Source organism: Pezoporus wallicus, unplaced genomic scaffold (genome assembly GCF_028554395.1).
Source record: "Pezoporus wallicus isolate ANWC-B61680 ecotype Strahan unplaced genomic scaffold, APGP_CSIRO_Pwel_v1 contig_8473, whole genome shotgun sequence".
In the NCBI taxonomy this organism is placed as follows: Eukaryota; Metazoa; Chordata; class Aves; order Psittaciformes; family Psittacidae; genus Pezoporus; species Pezoporus wallicus.
This window is the reverse complement of record NW_026635907.1, coordinates 1,893,444-1,910,917: the sequence shown is the minus strand read 5'-3', so window position 1 is coordinate 1,910,917 and position 17,474 is coordinate 1,893,444. Positions and strand designations below refer to the sequence as shown.

The 17,474-nt window shown below is 42.8% G+C and overlaps 1 protein-coding gene across 2 annotated transcripts in view; it reads right to left on the bottom strand.

Moving 5' to 3' along the window:
* Window positions 1-4,352: 4,352 nt before the first annotated feature.
* LOC130593436 (urea transporter 2-like) overlaps window positions 4,353-17,474 on the bottom strand; it is a 346,378-nt gene continuing 333,256 nt past the window's right edge. For both annotated transcript variants that reach the window (XM_057398584.1, XM_057398585.1), the window contains 8 exons: window positions 15,496-15,687; window positions 13,032-13,221; window positions 12,445-12,573; window positions 10,195-10,387; window positions 9,073-9,220; window positions 7,004-7,138; window positions 6,437-6,486; window positions 4,353-5,061 (listed from right to left, as the gene is read on the bottom strand). In XM_057398584.1, the coding sequence (XP_057254567.1) occupies window positions 4,792-5,061; window positions 6,437-6,486; window positions 7,004-7,138; window positions 9,073-9,220; window positions 10,195-10,387; window positions 12,445-12,573; window positions 13,032-13,221; window positions 15,496-15,661 (1,281 nt within the window). In that variant the 5' untranslated portion in view covers window positions 15,662-15,687 and the 3' untranslated portion in view covers window positions 4,353-4,791. The remainder of the gene's footprint in view (window positions 5,062-6,436; window positions 6,487-7,003; window positions 7,139-9,072; window positions 9,221-10,194; window positions 10,388-12,444; window positions 12,574-13,031; window positions 13,222-15,495; window positions 15,688-17,474) is intronic.

The window sequence follows — 17,474 nt, the reverse complement described above, 5'->3', positions numbered from 1 at the left end:
TTTGAAATTGAATTACATTGAAAATTGTACATTTTATTTCTCTTAATGAGTTCTTTTTATAGAACTCAGTAGACAGTGGGCTGTTGGGCTACCGTTGATAACTTCAGTTAGTGCTTTTATTGCCTACTGCTGCCTTCCAGGAGACTCTTGATTTGTCTTGCCTCTTCTCATGAATTATTAGCACTGGCTATAGCTACTCAAATCTTTTGATTAGCTAGAGACTTAATAAAGCTGTTTATACCCCATTTTTTATGGGTGGCTTCAACTCCAGGAACTGCTTTACTAATTGATTTCAGGATGGATTTGCTGGTGGCTGAGGATTAAATGTCTGCAGTGGCTCTTACATGACGAATTCTTTCCCATAGTCAGATTGTGCTTGGACTTCACTCTCTTTTTTTTTTAAGAAAACAAATACTTTCATTGTTACAATTAATGTTGTTTTTGAGGTGGCAAGGAAAACGGAATGAAGTAATGTATGCAGATATGTTTTTCACTTTAAGAAAGCACCCGGAGTGACAGACAGAATGCAAAATTAATATACCTCCGCCAGATCCCTCGGCAGAAAGAAGAGGCTAGCCCATGTAAAATTTCATATGGAAGACCGTATCAGTCCCAGTTTAAAGTCTTCTGGAAGTGGGAGAAGGCTACCTCCGAGAGTTTCTGGTCAATCTGGGAAAACAATTAGAAGAAATAAGAGAATATTAGGGACAAGAGCGAGAGGCGTGGATTATCTGATTCACCCTTTTAGATGCAGAGACTGGGTTTATGTAAAGAATTTTTCAGGAGATCCTTTACAGGAGATGTGGGGCGGACCGTACCAGATATTATTGACCACCTTTACAGCAGTGAAGATAAAGGAACAACCTGCTTGGATACATTATTCAAGAATAAAGAAAGCACCAGAACCAGAGAAGACATGGCAGATCAAGCCTTCATCACCCTTACCTAAGAAATTGCATCAGTCATAATTTGGATTTATATGATAACTGGCATACCAGCATGGGACCAATACTTATACCTGAAATTAATCCAGAATGTTACTAAAGTTGCTAGTTGTAGTGACTGTTGGGTGTGTGCACAGTGGCCTACATCAGGAGAAGATCAGGACCTTCCATTAATAGGCATTCCGATTTCCAACACTATCTCATGGACAAATTTGTGGGTGAACACTAGCAATCTATGTCTGAAGGAAAGTTTAAGATAGTTAAGTTTAAGATAGTTTGGGATAGTTAATCCTAATCCAAGTAAAGAATATTATACCTGTGTACAAAGATGTATTGCACCAGGAACCAGAGCATGAGATTGTTTGTTTAAATGCCACAGGTGTAAGTCACTATTCAAATTGCAGTCACACTATTAACATAGATGGTATCATGGTTCAGTGGTGGCCTGTTCCTGAAGGGAAAGGATGGTATTGGTTATGTGGAGAAAATGCTTATAAGACCCTACCCCCAACTGGAAGGATGCATGCACTTCAGGTGCTGTGATACCCAATATTGCTATTATTGACATATATCCTTCTGGAACCTGGGTTAGAAGTTTTGCTAAACTGATTAAGTGAGGGTTTAACCCTATTGCTGAATGGAACACCGCATTTCACAGTTTTGTGAGATGGCTAATTCCGTCTTTGGGAGTAAGTGAATTAGAGAAGGCAATTGTAAATATCTCAGCAACCATAGAGGAAATAGAAAGGAAAACCGTTGATTCGAAGCAGAACAAGAAGAGATAACTATTCTATGTAAGGTGGTATTACAAAACAGAATGGGTCTAGACATGTTATTGGCTTCACAAGGAGGCGCTTGTTCCATAATCAATGAAAGCTGCTGTTCCTACATAGATCAAACTGGCAGAATTGGAACAGATCTGGAGGAAATTTGGAAACAAACTAAAATATTTCACGAAATGGCCAAGGATGATACCCCCTGGGAGTTTGAAGAAATATGGGAAAAGTTAACTTCGTGGTTACCTAGTCTCTCCTGGTTAAGGCAACTGGTTGCAGGAATATTATTTGTTTCAATATTACTTGTGGTATGATACAAAGTTCCTTCTGGTATTGTAAATGATCTATGATAAATTATGAAAATTGGAAAAGAAATGAAACCAAGAATCAAGTAGAAACAGGAAATTATTTCAAAAAGACTCTAGATGGTAATGGTAGTATATAAAATGTTGCAAAAGAATTTGCAAAAGGACAGAAAAAGAGGGGATTTGAGACAAGGAGGCACAAAAGCACAAAATGTAATCAGTTCTAAGTAATGTTAAGTTTGATGGCTTTGTAATGGAAAATAACTGCCATGCTTGAAGGTAGTTGACATAGTTTTAGGTCCTTAGGACCTTAGTACAAAAAGTGTAAGAAAAGCAGAATAGAGAAACAGGACCTGGGGATGGAGAATATCCTGGACTAGCAGATGTCCAGGATGGGCACAGTTAAACTGATAAGTAGAAGGACAGGATAATTGCTATGTCTGTAATGTTAATTAACCTGGTGCTTCAAAGACTGCCAGAAGTTATGAAGGTTGTTGGGAGATGTAAACAACGCTCAAAGACCTCCATCACATTTTTGTATGCATGCAGGAAAATTTCTGGAAAACTATGTAATTCATGTGTAGCCTCATGAATCTGTAGGTATGCCCCGTGACTATATAAGGATGGCCTGTGTAGCAATACGGTGATACACGTTAGGAGGAGCTATACCCCATGTATCTCGGTGCTGCAATAAAGAATACCTGCTTGTCAACTTGAAACTCTGCTGGACAGTTTGTTCCTGGAGTTTTCTCAGGATCACTAGGGGACTGTCAGCTGCTGGTGCTGCTGGTCTTTTGGTTATGAAAGTGCAAACCAATCCCATGAGGAGCCCAGGCCCACCTTTTTTGAAAGTCCCAAGTGATGCGTTAGACCTGGGTTCTAACGTCATATGAATCTGCAAAACTGCCCTACATCAAACGCAGAAAGGAAAGCATTGGGTCTGAAAGTTTGCGTAGTCTCCTTAGATTTTAAGTCTTCGAGTCCTTTGGATCTGTGATTTTAAAGTGATCATGTGAAATGACTTCAAAAAGAGGAAGGTTCTCTGTCAAGCTTGTTTTCCAGAGGTTTTGGGAAACGTTTCCAAGAAAAATCCTCTGCAGGGCAATTGGCCCTTCCCTGTTGTAAGGGCTTGGGGGAGGCATAAAGTGGCCTCATGTTATGCCTGTTAGGAGCCTCAAGCGAGTTAGGCCTCTCACACGTTATGCCTGTTAGGAACTAATGCCTGGAAAGAACATTGGCAAGAATGATAGAATAGTTAGGGTTGGAAAGGACCTTAAAATCATCTAGGTCCAACTCCCCTGCTATGGGCAGGGACACCTCACACTAAACCATGTCACCCAAGGCTCTGTCCAACCTGACCTTGAACACTGCCAGGGATGGAGCATTCACAGCTTCCTTGGGCAACCCATTGCAGTGCCTCACCACACTCACAGGAAAGAATTAACTCCTTATATCCAATCTAAACTTCCCCTATTTAAGTCTGAACCCATTACCCTTTGTCCTATCACTGCAGTCTCTAATGAAGAGTCCATCCCCAGCATCCCTATAGGCCCCCTTCAGATACTGGAAGGCTGCTATGAGGTGTCCACATAGCCTTCTCTTCTCCAGGCTGAACAGCCCCAACTTTCTCAACCTATCTTCATACAGGAGGTGCTTCAGTCCCCTGATCATCCTTGTGACCCTTCTCTGGATTTGCTCCAACAGTTCCACATCCTTTTTATGTTGAGGACACCAGACACAATACTCCAAGTGAGGTCTCACAAGAGAGGGGCAGGGTCACCTCCTTCGACTTCCTCAGTTTCCCATTACTAACTGATGATGCCTCAGTATGTTTCTCTGGGACAGGTGAGACACTGACGAACCATGTGATGATCCCAGTCTGCCACCTAAGAGACATCAAGGGGACCTTTCAACTTATTTGCTGCTCATTTTTTAATGCAAGGGAACTGCTTCCCTAGGAAGGGAAGAGAAAGAGCTGAGTAACTGCCACCAGCAGTAAATGCTAATCTCATTCTTTACACTGAGTTTTCCTATATCCCTCTGTATGCATGTAGGGATTTAGACCTGCTATCCTGTATTCAGCAGGAAAGAGAACTTCTATTTGTAAGGCAGAAATTTATACAAAGAAAAATGTTTGATCAGTGCAAGCTAGTCACTTTCCTAATCTGATTAAAACATATATATTTATACCTTCATTTTCTTGGCACTCAACAAGGAGCCAGGAGATGGCACCAAAAATAGTACTCATTCTGTAAGAATATTTATCTGTGTATGTTGTAGCTGTTAAGAGGGATTAAAAGGGTTAGACATTTATGGGACATGAGAAAGGAAGAGATCAGTCTGTTTATTCCACTTTCAAAGGTGCATGTTCTTAATTTGAAGGGTAGCTCTTGACATAGTTCTTACATTATTTATTATTATTAGATACCAATGCTTTCTCAGCATATTTATTTTGTTAAATTACATATATGAAATTAAATACAGCCTCTTGTTGGTTTTAATGTTCTTCTACCTATCCTTCTAATTATTATTGATAAGAAGTGACTTTCAAGTTAACAGCATGTGGATTGATAAGGCAGCTATTATTATGTTACAAGAGTGCATTTGGGAAAGCTTAGCTCAGGGGTAAATTGTGTTTCCTCTAGGCTGTGGGATGCTGAATCCCCAGCCTGCAGACTGCAGCCAAAGATGCTGTTTGTGGCTGTGGTATGCCTGGCTAGCATTTGAAAAGCTACCACAAAACTATGCAGTTGTGTATATCTGAAATCAGTAAGAGTGGTGGATTTTGGGAGTACACAGGGGAGTCCCTCCTGTATTTATTTTTGAGTTGTTGGAGGGTTTCTGCTCCTTTCGTTTCTGCTCTTCTCTCTTGCTCTCTGAGGCTCTTCTCTTCATTCTCAGGTAGTAGATCCGGTTGGCTTCTGGGTAGGTGACTTTGCAGAGGGGGATTCTGTAGATGGCTGGGTTGTCTGAGCTTATCAGCAAAAAGAGGAGTGCGGAGAAGCAAAAAGGCCACGTGCAGAGAGGCAGCCCAACCTGAGGGGAAAGGACAGACATATAGGTGCATTTTGGTACCTCAGTTTGCCTGTTCCCTTTGCTTACTTCCATCTGCTGCTAAATTCTTGAATTTGGGAAGCAGAGAGAACCTGTGCTTTCCCTGGGGACAGTGTGACATAGGACATGTCCTCCTGAACCCTTCCATATATGATCCTCCATTTGGATCCAGAGGAGGATGCCCAGGTTGGGTGGCTCCATGGCAGGAGTACATGTGAGCTTGGTTCCTGTGGTCACTGGAGGTCTGGGAAGCTCCTCTGCTACCAAACATCAGCTCACCAGAGGTATTCAGTTTATCTGAAATGGATGGGACTACATAAAACATCCCACATTGGAAACTTCAGTCCTTTTGGGGATGCAGCTGTTGGTGCTAAATGGCACTTGGTACCAATATTGAAGCAGCTGAAGCAGGCTCCAGAGATTCACTGGCTGTAATGAAAGCCAAGACATCCAGCTTACTCGTAAACATCTATATTCTCTAATAAATCAGCCAAACCCTACCCTCCCTTGTCATGTAAAACGTCATGTACTGAGTACCATTCACACATATTCCCCATCACCAATGCCCATGTGTTACTGGCATTGCATCTAACCCTCAGTCCTGATTTGTGACCCCATCTCTTGACCTGACTTGGGGTCTGCCAAAAACAAGATCACAAGGAGAAAAAGTAGATGTCTTTTTTTAATGCTGCATCTAAAAAGCAAGTATGATGAACAAAGCAACCCATCTGAAGGGACCTACATGGTGCTGGGTGTATGCCAGATGAATACATTTAATATATGAAGCTTCTAGTTCTGACTTTTCCTTTAAGTTACTAAATCAGTTTTATTAAAATATGGTTTTGCTTTAATCTCTCAGATCTTAAGAAACAAATCTTGGCATCTGCTTCACCTACTTCTTGATCTATCCAGGTCTGCTCAGTCCCCCCTCATTTTAGTTCTCATATCCAGATCAAACTTACACAATATCTATGGGTAGGATGGGAGAAAGACCTTGGAAGAAGCAAATAAAAATTTAGACCATTGAAATGTCTCCAAAAATACTGCTTGCAGCTAAGTACGGCATCTCAAACTATACACTGCTGCTGGAATTCACATAGACATGCACAATCCAACTGTGGATAATAGGCTCCAAGGGTCTTCAAAATCTTAATAAGAGCTTTAGAGTCTGAAATGCACCATTCAACTGACACAGAATTTGTACAAGACCTGACACTGTCTGTAGCATTCTCATGTCAATGCTGTCAAAACTGGCATTGAGCATTCTGGGGCATTTCCTTAATATTATATCATAACAAGTCAGAAAACCATTAAAACAAACAAAGAAAAGAGCCCAAAACACCTCCCTCAAACTTACCACAGATAAGGCATTAGCAAGAGCTGCTCCAGAGTACGCACTAAATAATGCTGAGAAAAGAAACCCAGACAACTCAGGTGAGGAAAATACTGTTCATCTCTCTGAAGTAATGAGAAATAGTAATATGGTACAAATGCACAGTAAAATATCCTCCCAAATACCTGATGTGATGGCTAAAGTTAGAATTCATCAACTAGTTCATATGCCTCAGTGCTGCACCTGGCTCTATGGACTACATTTGATCCTATGTGCTCTGTAGAGATGGGCAGATGAAGAAGATGGTTTTGTTGAGAGCAGGTGATGATGGCATTTCTTTTATCTTTAATTTCTTTTTTGCCTTTCACATAACAGTGCTTCCACTCTTTCTAGAATTTCTGTATGCTATGAGGGCCTAAAAGCCCTTCTCTCTGCACTTTTAGCTTGCACACCCAAGCTGATGCCATCACAGAAATAGCTCTTGCATAGTACCTAGTATTGCAGCAGTGATAGTTGACTTTAAACTTCCATTACTCATAGTCTGTCTGGCTGCATAAATTTATGTCTTATCTTTATGTACAAGATACATACCACAGGCAAGTGACAGCAAATGAGTCTGCCAGGTCAGGGCATAGAACATGCCCCCAATTGCAATGCAGGCGAGTGCACAGTTGTAATTGTGTAAGCCAAGGTAGATGCTGTCAAATGGTGATGCAATGCTCAGAGCTGCAAGACAAAAGGCAAGGCTGTGAGGTCAGGTATGAGAGATATCTGCAGGAGGACCCGTCACTTGCTGGGAATCTGTCATCTCTTCTCTGTGACATCTAAACAAATATAACTACTCACACTCATATAACATGCACATGCAGAAAAAGCATGGAATCAAATGAAGATTGTTATTTTAGAGCTCTGATACTCACAGACTTATATAATCATGGAATGGTTTGGGTTGAAGGGACCTTAAAGCTCATCCACTTCCAGCCGCCTGCCATGGGCAGGGACACCTTTCACTACAGCAGGTTGCTCCAAGTCCTGTTCAGCCTGGCCTTGAACACTGGCAGGGATGTGGCAGCCACAGCTTCTCAGGGCAACCTGTGCCAACACCTCAGCACCATCACAGGGAAGAGCTTCTGCCTGAGAACTCATCTCAATCTCCCCTCTGGCAGGTTAAAGCCATTCCCCTTTTCCTGTCCCTACAGGCCCTTGTCCAAAGCCCCTCTCCAGGTTTCTTGTAGCTGCTTTAGGCACTGGAGCTGCTCTAAGGTCTCCCCTTAAGGAGCATTCTCTTCTCCCTGCTGAACCAGCCCAGCTCTCTCAGCCTGTCTCCAGAGCAGAGGTACTCCAGCTCTCACAGCATTGTAATGTCCCTTGGGTTGGAATTTGGCCTAGTCTCAAAGGTTTCTTTCAGGCAAAACTTTCTGCATATGCACTGAGTGTGTTGTATTTAGTTCCCCCAGGTGGAGAATCCAGCCAGAGTGCAAAAGGACCTTCCCACTTGGCTGTCCTTCTTCAGAAATCTGTGCTTTCTGTACTGTTTAAACCTCAAACCTGACCTTGAATATCAGAGGCACAGCTGAGTGTCTTTCTTTTGTGGGGATGAGCAGAGTTTTCAATCTCTTCCCAGTGATCTTTGCTAGAGGTGGCATTGTCACTACATCAGTGCTGTGGAAATCCTCCACTGGGATGGGAGCTGAGGGTCTGCTCCAAATCTGACCTCACAGGTACTTCTGCAGGATTTTTCATAGGCTTCAAGAATTGCAGAGAGCACAATATGTAGTGCACATGATACCTTTATGTTACTCTGAAGATTAGTATGTTTCCTGCTATATGGCTCTCATTTGTCTCCTGTTCTATCACTATGCTTATCCTCAGACACTTTCCGCAACCTTTCTCTTCTAGATGAAATGTCAGACCTTTACAAAACTTCCCAAATGATCTTAACTATACAAATTGTGGAGAGTTTTGTTTAAAAACACAAACATAAGGCAGCTCCCATTTTGTACAATGTGCTTCAGAGCACAGAGAACTTACAGTTGGATGACTGTGACTTTTCCAAGGTTGTTGTCTCCGACTACACTTATTCCATTATATTTTTTTCTTACAATTAGTCACATAAGTGTCATTAATCTTGCCTAATTTCATCTCTCTTTAGATTGTTTCCCTGGTTAGTGGGAGACAGGCCATTTTCAGTGGCATTCATTTAGCTATTTTTACAAACCTGCAGCAAGATGGAATGAACTACATTGTAGAAAAGTGGCTTTCTTTTAATAGACTGATCAGCTCTGAGGCAGACATCTGCTTTAAAACATTTGTGACGGCAAGAGATCAGTTCTCAAACTACTTCTCTAGGTTTCTTTATCAACATCTCCATGGGATTCACAACATCTGATGGCAGGAGGGTTAAGCAAGGTGGAATTAACCAGCCACCTGCCTGAGTTACAAATCTAAAAGCAAATTCAAAGATTAAAGAAAATCTGTTCTTGCCTTCATCATGTGGTGTGACCTCAGTAAGACCTTCTGTATTTAAAGACGGTTTCAAAAATGAGACTGCTGTCCCAAGTGCATCCAAGCCCATGCAACTGTAAAGTCTGGAAAAAGTCATATAATGGCTTGGGTGAAGATACCTTGGGTACAAAAATTACTCTGGTAAATTTTCTTACCTGCAAACATCCCCACTGTTGATCCAATTGCAGCATGTAAACAAATAAGTGGGGAGGAGATGAGTAAAGCAACAAGGAAAATGCCTCCAGTCCAGGGGTTGTCACAACCATACACTTGACCGATGCCAACTGGGATGGATTGTAAGAGCTGCAGCAGTCAGTAGAAAAGGGCATGTTATTGTATCTATCTCTGTGCAGGACACAGCAGTTATTTTGATCAAGCTATTGACTGAAAAGTAAATGAAGGAAGGGAAGGGACAGGGAGAAGAGGGGAAGGGAGGGGGGGATGGGAGAGTAAGGGAGAGGAGAGAAGGCAAGGTAAGGCAAGGGACAGGAAGGGACGGTAAGGGAAGGGACTGGATGGGAAGGGACAGGAAGGTAAGGCAAGGCAAGGCAAGGTAAGGCCCCTGGCTCTGAAATGGGCTGCTGAGTGATTGTGGGCACTCATGCCCTTCAAACCAGAGTTAGTTCACTTATCAGTCCAAGATGGACTTATATTTCCTTTGGGATGGTAACATGGTAGATGTGGTGATAGTGGGTTTTGGCTGACTTTAATGAGGGACAAAAACAGTAACCTTCCCAGGAAGTAATGCTATGGTGGACCTAGTTGACATGAGTTTATTATATATAATAAGAAGCATTATCAGTTACCCTTATGCTGCTTTGGAAAGGTGATCCTCCAGAACTAGAACTAGACCTGAGGGGTCTGGGTATAAAAGAATCCTGTCCCTTTGAGATCCTGATTTTCCTTCTGTCTTTTCATATTGCCACTGACTGCCTCGCTGATGTTGTTTTAACCACATCTGGACAGTGGGAGTGAACATCCAGATGTGCTTCAGTAATGACAGCTTTTGAGGCTTGTTTTGGGACAGTCCAGCTTTAGGTGGAGTGAGAGGCTCAGGATCTCTGTTCCTTGGCTTCCAGCATAGTTTCTGCTGGATCAGCCAGGACAATCCCTGGGGCTTTTATGGGACAGTCCTCTATGCACTAAACTGGGTAATGTATTTCTGTGAATTATTAGTGGCTGCACATAGCCATTCTGACCCATGTGAAATTGTTATCCAGAGCTGAATGCCACCACCTTTTGATGAAATACTATAACCGTGTTGGAGTGAAGCTTACCAATGGCACATTGATTGCAGACCAGGTGATGTTGGGCACTGATGCTACAGGCTTGATGAGGGTTGTAGGGAAGAAGGGGTTGTAGTGTCCTGTGGCTGCCAAGTACAAAGTCACCGCAATATTGAAGGGCAGAGTGAAAACAGGAAGGTCCCATTTACTGAAGATGGATCCCAAAGCACTGGACAGGATTGGACTGACAACAGGAGAAGATACAGAAGTATAACTTGCTCACTAACATAGCGCTGAAACAGCCTACCTCTTTAGCCATAAGTCCTGGTAAATGCAAACCAAAGCCATTTCTTTTAGAAACATCGTATTAGTATGCATCAAGCAATTAGCCATAGAATGCTGTACATCTTTTTGCAACAACTATCACATCTATTCATGGACGGTACAAACTCTACGCCCTCCCCTCAGGACCTGTGGTTAGTGTGCAGCTCAAGATGTCAGTGAAGAAATGCATCCAGTACAGTATTTTGGAAGTTTGGCTTCCTATTCAGTAAAAAAATCTAACAAGAAACAGAATAGAAAATTTTGGGAATGCCTTGATTGATGCTTATGTCAGTGAGACTGATGTTACTGTGTGCTGCCCAGGCACCACTTAAAATCATATAGTATTTTCTGAAAACTGCTTAGTTCTTAAGAAACGTGACACAGTATTTTCCAGCATGTACAGTGTTCGGGGTCACCCTCAAAACATTTAGATACTGAGTGCTAAAAACCATGAAAACTTTGAGATACCATGACTCTTCCAAATGTTCTTGGCTGTAGAGCCTGGAATTTAAACTTGACCAGATCTGCATTTCAAGTGGAAATAAGTCAGTCCAAATGGCCTTATTTCTGCTAGAAGTACATGTCCTGCATTAATGACTCTGTGGGAGCATATTGGCAAGATAACAACTGTTTTTTAAGGAGCCTGAAAAGCTTGTGAAAGCAAGTGAATGGCCAGGTCCTGTCCTTGATGGAAATGGCCTGTGTTTTGTAGCTTCCAGCTAAGATTTTCTGATGCAGATGAGCTGAATAGCTCTTATGGTCAAACTCCAAGTAGCAGCAAACATCACCCAGTTTATAAAAATCCAATTTAAAGATATGAATTATTTAAGACACTGCATTTGAGTCCTAGAAGGACATTCATGTCCATTAAGCTGGTTCTAATAAAAAAACCCACCCAAACTATTTGGCATTTCAAAAGCAACATTTTGTGTCCTATTGTGTAGATACTATCAGTAGAGGAAATGCCTTGCTCTTCCTGTATAATCTCGGATGAAACCTATTCTTTTGTGAAAATTTGAGCAGTTTACAGATTTCCTTGTTCTTACATGTAGGAAAAGAAAAAAAACAAACAACTTAGCACTTCAGTGTAAACAGTGCATCCTAATTTTTGTGCTGAAATACAAAGCTTCTGCCAGTTATAAATCTTCTCGGAATAAAAAGAAACAGTTAAGGAATTGCTGATTTGTAAAGCTGAAATCCAAAGCATATATTGAAAAAAATCACTGAAATGTCCAATTTTAAATTCTTTCAGCTTGGGTCTTGTGAACTTAAAGAATGAAGGAAAGTTTGAACAAGAAGCCTGAAGGAATTCTGGCAGGCAAGACAAACTAAACATTTTTGCAACACGTCCTGGGTCTTGAGAGGTTGTTATAAAATGACCTTTGCTGGGAGTGACTTAACAGACATAAAATATGAACAAAATTTGATCTTAGAGCAGTGAAATGCAATAATGACTTGCATCTTATTGCTGACCATGATTAAAATACATCTCTTGAAATAATCTTAGTTAAGGCTGTTAAATAGATTCTGCAGTGCTGTTAGGGTCCATATTTAAAAATGGTAAATTAAATCCTGAAAGGACTTTTTCTGGCATTATGAGTTACTTGGAGGAACGAATTTTTGCTCATGTCTGATTGCATATCTAAGAGGGGGAATATTGTATTCAGCCCAAGGGAGAGCACTGGATTGGTTCAGCTTCTGGATGAGGAAGAACTGTTGTGATGTTGGACACTATGACATCCACCCACAAATTGTGGTGATCAGAGCTATTTGCGGACCTGCTCTGTCTGTGTGCTTTAATCACTGCTGACTGTGCACTCAACCTCCTGCCAACACAATTTGTATCAGTGAATGCCTCTTTCTAATGCCACCATGACTGGAGATGCTGATGTAGGGGACTTCCGATGTGTTTAAGCTGTACATAGCAAGACTCCTCATTCCCTGAGAACTGTCCTTAGGAGGAGAAGTGGCACTTACCAGGCCATTGATATAACTGTCACAGGAGGAAGAAGCCACCAGTAGTAATCTCCTTTGTCAGAGAAGACAGCCATGAGCAGTCCCACCAAGATCCCATTGTAGCCATGCAGTCCAGCTGCAATGGCTGATCTGTGATGAAAAGAAATGTTTGCAAGGTCACAAGCTGTGCAGTCATGTGTGGCCCATCACAGGGACCCACTGAAAAGCAGTTTGTAAGTATCCTGCTCCCAGTGAAAGGGCTGTTGGGGAGGGACAAAAAAGCAGTAAGGTTAGTGCCATATTGCAGTGCCCTGCTGTGTGGAGGAGAAGAGCTTGGAAACTGTTCAGTGATGATGGTCTAGGGGGTTCCATGTGATACATGGTTGTGACAGTAGTTATCAGAAAGAGATAACTCTCACAAAGGCAGCCAGTTATGGGGACAGGCCAGCTCTTCCTACACCACAGCTCTGTCCTTACATAACTGCTTCTATAAGAAAGCCAGTCTGCTGTCTCTAGTGTACTCAAGTGTGGGATTATGACACATCAGTGGGTTTCTGATACCATAATGATCAATTTTTATCAAGTACCTTACATGAGGTACCACCTACCTGTCCTGACTGAGGACCAGTGCAGTCAGAGTCGACACAGTTGTTCCAGTACAGCCTGTGAGCATCCACCAAGGTCTCTGGATGAAAAGCCCCACTAAAATGATCAGCCCACTGAGAGGGTTGTTGACAAACATCACCTGAGAGGTCCCTCGCAAGATCCAGTCCACCAGCTGAACCATCAGGGGCTTATCTGGAGGTCAAATAAAGACACTGATGACAAAGCACTATTTTACCAAAGCACATCTCTACCGTCACTTTGTGGCCACAGAACGGAGGTGACGTACCAACAGGACTGTAAAAATGGTCTCTGATTTATTTCTGTCTGAGCATATTTTGCACCTAGCACTTAAAAATTTAATAAGGAAGGACTGGGCACTGCTATAAAGTTTATGGAGGGTTGATAAAAGAGTGGCTTATTTGCGGTGGTGAAAGAGTAGTCTTACTTGCATGGTAGATCACTAAATATACTGCTATAAGTTTAATGAGGAGATAGGCACTTTTTGGTGTATAATTCAAGCCCAGAGACGGACTTAGGCACAGACTGAAACTAGTTTGTACATAGATAGGGAAATATTGAAAGGAAACAATTTGGTGTTTCAGGGAAAGTCAGCAACCCAGAAAATAGAGGTATACTGTATATAGGAGATCAGGTCAAACCATCAGACGTGTCTAAAATGTAACCAAAGAACCTAAATTAAGGGATTAGTTGTTATAGCTTGGACTGTAATCAGGGTAAAGAGATGTTTCAAAATGGAAAAAAGCTATTGATCTTTAGACAATACTATTGAACACAGTCAGAGCAAATGGGCACCAAGCTTGGGTACCTCATGTGAGTGCAGGGGGAGAAAGGATACGTATGGGCTGAGGGCAGCCTGTCTGAAGGCATTTATGTACAGTGCTCCTAATGACATTTGTGGGCAGAGAAGGGTCTTGTAGCACTGGAATAACTGTTGCTGCTGGCTCTTGTAGTGCAAATTGAGTTGAGGTCTTTTTCTGGCCTGCCCCTGGGAAAGGTGTAACCATTTTTGTGCTGCTTTGCGTTATAGAGAATGCACAAGAAAGAGGAGCTGCTTGCATGTACAAAATGTTAATGCAATGTGTATATATGCAGCTTACATCTTAAATATTTTAAATTAATTCTAGTAATTTAGATTGTTAATTAGACACAGCATAAAGTGCCAGACTACTTTTTGAATCTGGGCGATGATTATTCCTAAAGTCTTCCCTCTCCCCCTCTCCTTTCTATTCTATTTCCTTGTCTTGTATTTACAGTCAAGGCTTAAGTTTTGCTTTATGATGAGGGTGGCTTAAATTGAGGATCTCTGAAGGGCAGGGTATCATTCAGCATCTCTTCAGCATCCCTGGAAGAGCCTTCCCAAGAGGCTGGAGAGCAAGTTGAGGGATAGCTTCACAAGCATCCCTCAGGCTGTGTGCTGTTGGAAAGCCAACTGGGGAGGAATGAGTTCCTTAGATAAAAATGATCAGGATTGTGTAAAATAATTTTCACTAATATTTTTTGTTTAGCTATGAAATATATCAGCAATGTGGCTGGTTTTAGAAACAAGTATTTACTGTAAACATTCAAACAGAACCAGAGGGCCTGAGGTTTTCAGGTCATTGAGTAGGAAAAGCTTTTCTACAAAGCGTGGACCACTGGAGAAAAGAAAAGCAGTTGGAGATGCTTCCATGTGGCTGGGGATCACACTGCCAGCCTGATGAGCTCCTGAAGAGTCTTGAGGCATCTTAGCCCACCTCCTCCAGCAACGACAGCCACTGCACAGCTTGTCTGTATGTGGCTGTCTCTTATTTCTCTCCCATTGCTGGAGTTGTACCGCTAACAAATCCAGCCTTGACAGAGGACCCACAGACTGACATAGTCTCTCAAAGCCCCGCATTCCTAATAATCCTGGGTAACGCGGACCATCTGCTCATGTGTTGTTCCTGTCTGGCCAGTAAACCTTTGGGATCAGTACTTGCTTTGTATTTTAATAGCATTGTAACACCCACAGTGCTTATTGCTCCCCCAAGGCTGATAATACAAGAGCCTTTACACACACAATCCACAGGCACATCCCCATCTTCAGCCCACACTTGGTACAAGGACACAGCTGCTGATCCAAAGCACTTACAAACAAGACTATATCCCCAGTCCTGATGTGTGATTCCAGGCACTGCTATAAGGAATGTGATACTAATGACAGAGAACCGATAAAATGTAAAAGACATCTTTTGCCTATGCTGAATTATGCATGCAGACATGGTAATGGCTTAGAGGATGCAGTGAGATTCTCTTCCCATTAAATGATTTGGGTTAAAAGGCCAAAAGTTTGCAGTGAGGTCAGACCATGCTGACTCTGCTTTGCCTCAGGGGGATGAAGCAGCCCCTCATCTGGTGCTCCAGCAACTAGCTGTTACCAGCCAGATCTTCCTAGCCAGAGAACCCCAGTCACATCCCTGTACTTACTTTTCATCCACTCTCCACACTCCTTCATTTCTCCTGTGAGATACCCAAAAACTTGGTAGAGCCAATTTCCGCTTCTCCCCAGCAGGTCCTTGGTGTTTGACTTCTGCTCCGTGTAACGCTGTTTCTCACCGGGATGTTCTGCTACAACAATCTCACCAAGTTCCATCTCTGTTGGGTGGTGTTAAGAGGTAACTGTAAATCACAAAGCTCACGCGTTAGAAAAACCTTTTGGCAACTCTCTGCTGTACTTTAGAGCCCCACAGTGATATAGTTTTCAAAGTTATTTAAAGGTTTTTTTCATGGAGAAGGAACCTGTCTGAACTACTGTTGAGGGTGGTGTGTGCTGCTGCCCAGGACAGTGTTGTGTCTTCTTGTGGATGAGGACCAAGCAATAACCCATTGTTGCCATGGAGCTGTGACACAGAGCTTCAGGGTTAAGAAGAATGTGGCATAGGTGCCCTGCAGCCCCCATTCTCACTCCAGCTCCTGATGCAGGCTGTGACAAGCTGCTAATTGGATGGGAGATATAGCATTTACCAACTGAGTGGTACCTACAGACTGACCAGTGCTGCTTAGCCAAGGATAACTGGTGTTGGCAGCTACTGAGGGGAGATCCTGCTGATGTTTGGCTAGCAGAGAGCTGGAGGGAAGCAATGTAGATTGCCGGTACAGTAGCAGACAGCAGGAGACAAGAAAATACTAGAGGAGAGGCTGAAGCTGTATCCCTTTGACATTTTGAGCTGGTGCCTTCATATAGCACAGCAAATCTTTGGCTTTACCATGCTCATCATTCCACATCTGCTTTTCATAGACAGTCTCAGCAAACTCACATAAGATCAGCATTCACATGTGACTTTAGACAAAGATAAGCACCTTGGCTTAGTGCTGTGTTCTTTAGTTAGTAGGTGAATATCCAGCAGAAGTATGGGTTTATTAACCTCCCAATTGCAATTGCAGGGCCCTGTCCGTTAAGATACAAACCCTTAAGAGAAAACACACTACACTGCATGCTGGTGAGCTACACTGTGGGTACACCTGCAATAATGTCACCCTGCTCTCTGAGGGAGTCTGGCATCAGCAGCTCTGCTGCTTTGCTCCAAGGATTTTAGGGAAGTGTGACTGCGTTTCTGGGTGTTGCCCAAAAGTAGAGTGTGTTGTGAAGGGCTTGTCTGGCGTTTCGTGGAATACGGGCACCACCTTATGGTGGAATATGGTGGGAGCTTGCTTTTTGGCAGCTCAAAGAGGCTGCTTCTCGGTGTTAGAGCCTGTAACAGCAGCAGGACAGGGTGGGAAGGGATGCCTGGCTGGTGGGAAGGCTGTTTTGCAGAAAGGAACACTGACAGGAGGATGGTAAAAATACACGTGGCTGTGAAAGCCCTAATAACAAGGTCCCTGAGCAGCAAAGGATATTTTCCTTTCACCCCAGGCAGCACAACGCTGAGTGCAGCCCTGCAAATACATTGCACAGCGCTTGCCTAGTGCTTGGGCTCTCTCTGCTGGCAGCTTGCCCCTACCGCAGCAAGAGTCTTTGAGATGACCTTGGCGTAGCAGCGTCAGCCTGCAGCTGGACACACTGAAGAGTGATGTTGTTAAGTAGAACTGTAAAACCTAAACCCAAGCTTGCTTAATCCTAAGAGGAAGGAGGGTTATAGAAGGTATTGCATGGTCTAAAGCAGACAATGTGATTGTGCAAGGACTAGGCACCCCCAAAACCTTGCTCGTGAGTGTGTCATGGGGCTTAGAAAGGAGGCTTCCAGGTTGCTGCACTCAGTGCAGGAACAAGCAAGGAACAAAAAAAGAAGGGTGTGTGTGTGTGAGTTGTGCCTCTTCTTTTGCTATCTGTCATCTGTTTCTGGCTAGAAGCTAAGTCCAACCCCTGGTTTGAGTTCAAGGCAGCTTTAGTGACTCTAGTTCCTTATGGCTGGTTTAGGTACACTGAACAGAAGTCCCTTTTTTCCTCCCATGTGTCCTCTAGGATG